This window comes from Otolemur garnettii, unplaced genomic scaffold, assembly GCF_000181295.1.
Source record: "Otolemur garnettii isolate 467f Iridium unplaced genomic scaffold, OtoGar3 scaffold00153, whole genome shotgun sequence".
NCBI lineage: Eukaryota > Metazoa > Chordata > Mammalia > Primates > Galagidae > Otolemur > Otolemur garnettii.
This window is the reverse complement of record NW_003852548.1, coordinates 227,174-229,385: the sequence shown is the minus strand read 5'-3', so window position 1 is coordinate 229,385 and position 2,212 is coordinate 227,174. Positions and strand designations below refer to the sequence as shown.

The 2,212-nt window shown below is 40.7% G+C and overlaps 1 protein-coding gene across 1 annotated transcript in view; it reads left to right on the top strand.

Annotated features, from left to right (window-relative positions):
- Positions 1-992, top strand: part of ZNF674 (zinc finger protein 674) — a 34,166-nt gene extending 33,174 nt beyond the window's left edge. Inside the window, 3 exon segments of the mRNA XM_023519061.1 lie at positions 10-523; positions 733-883; positions 885-992. Coding sequence (XP_023374829.1) covers positions 10-523; positions 733-883; positions 885-966 — 747 coding nt within the window. The 3' untranslated portion in view covers positions 967-992.
- The last annotated feature ends 1,220 nt before the right edge of the window (positions 993-2,212 follow it).

Below are 2,212 nucleotides of genomic sequence, written 5' to 3'. Positions count from 1 at the left end.
AAAAAAAAAAAAAGTATTAAATGTGCTAAGTCTAGCCTTATATATCAAAAGACTCATATGGATGATAAACCTGAGCACAGTGAACATGAAAAAGTCTGTGATAAGAAGTCTACCATTCTAATCAAACATCAGAAAATGCATACAAGAGAGAAGGGTTATGAGTGCAGTAAATGTGGAAAAAGCTTTAGGGAAAAGTCACGCCTCTCTGTGCATCAGAGAATTCACTCAGGAGAGAAACCTTATGTATGCAGCATATGTGGGAAGACTTTCAGTGGAAAATCAAACCTCTCTGTCCATCATAGAACTCATACAGGAGAGAAACCCTATGAATGTATAAGATGTGGGAAAGCCTTTAGTGAGAAATCAACCCTTACTGTACATCAGAGAACTCATACAGGAGAGAGACCCTATAAACTCAATGAATGTGGGGAAGCCTTCAGTGAAAAGTCATCACTGATTAAACAGAAGAGAATTCATACAGGTGAGAGACCCTATGAATGCAGTGACTGTGGGAAAGCTTTTAGTAGGAAGTCAACTCTTTTTTTTTTTTGAGACGGAGCCTCAAGCTATCCCCCTTGTAGAGTGCCATGGCATCACAGCTCACAGCAACCTCCAACTCCTGGGCTCAAGCGAGTCTCCTGCCTCAGCCTCCCAAGTAGCTGGGACTATTCGAACCCGCCACCTTAGGTGTATGTGGCTGGCGCCTTAGCTGCTTGAGGCACAGGCGCCGAGCCAGAAAGTCAACTCTTATTAAACATCATAGAGTTCATACAGGAGAAAAACCCTACAAATGCAGTCAATGTGGAAAAGCCTTCAGTGTGAAATCAACTCACATTGTACATCACAGAATTCATACAGGAGAGAAACCCTATGAATGCAGAGACTGGGAAAGCCTTTAGTGGGAAGTCAACTCTCATTAAACATCAGAGAATTCATACAAAAGATAAAACCTATGAGTATACTTGAGACTGGAATAATTTTACTAGTAGTTATACCACATTATGCTATACATGAAATAATTCATCCTGAGAAGTAACCTTCAAATATCAGGAATGTCTAATTTTTTATATATTGTTTAATGTTCATTTACTTAATAAACATTTGTTTTACTTAATAAAAGGCACACAAGTATAACTTCAGAGGTGTGCAAAACTGTGATCGATTTTTCACCTAGAATTTTTTTTTTAATTAGTGACCTAGAATTCTTTACCCACCCAGTAGTAAGGAACTAGGTATCAAAGAAATCAGAAGGGCTACAACTGAGTGTACTGATGTGGGAAAGCTTTGAGAAAGAATTTAAATGTCATTGCCTATAGTATTTATGCTGAGGAAAAACTTAAGAATTTAGTGAGCTTAGAAAACCATGTTAGAAATTGGAGGAATCATGTTCCATATTCTTTACCATATATTTTTGAGAAAAAGGTATGGAGGTGGCAAAACAGCAATCAGTTATAAATTTAAAATATGTTCACTGTAGAGAATGACACTTTTAAGAGAGCAGTATGAAACAGAAAATATCCTAGGTGGGATAAACTCCCAGGTTCTTTTCCTTTATTTTTTTGAAACAGTCTCACTATGTCTCCCATAGCAACCTCAAACTCTTGGGCTTAAGTGATTCTTTTGCCTCAGCCTCCTGAGTAGCTGGGACTACAGGCACCTGCCACAACGCCCAGCTATTTTTGGTTGTAGTTGTTGTTTGGCAGGCCCAGGCTGGGTTCGAACCTGCCAGCTCCGGTGTATGTGACTGGTGCTCTAGCTGCTGAGCTACAGGTGCTGAGTCCTACGTTATTTTCTTAAATAAATAGAAATATTGCTTACTCAAGTAGGGTGCGTGAAGATGAGTCATCAAAATCCCTGAAACAAATGATCTCAAACAGTAGACCTTACATGTATTATTCATTGATATCTTCGGTGCAGAAATGCAAACCCATCACAGAAAAGATACATGGTAAGCTTTGATATATCTCCCTTAGGAATAGTGCTTAAAAGTTGGTATTTTCTGGCTGGGCGCCTATAGCTCAACCGGCTAAGGCGCCAGCCATGTACACCTAAGGTGGCGTGTTCGAATCCCCAGCCCGGACCCGCCAAAACAATGACGGCTGCAACCAAAAAAAAGAAAAAATAGCCGGGCGTTGTGGCGGGCGCCTGTGGTCCCAGCTACTTGGGAGGTGGAGGCAGGAGACTCGCTTGAGCCCAGGAGTTGGAGGTTGCT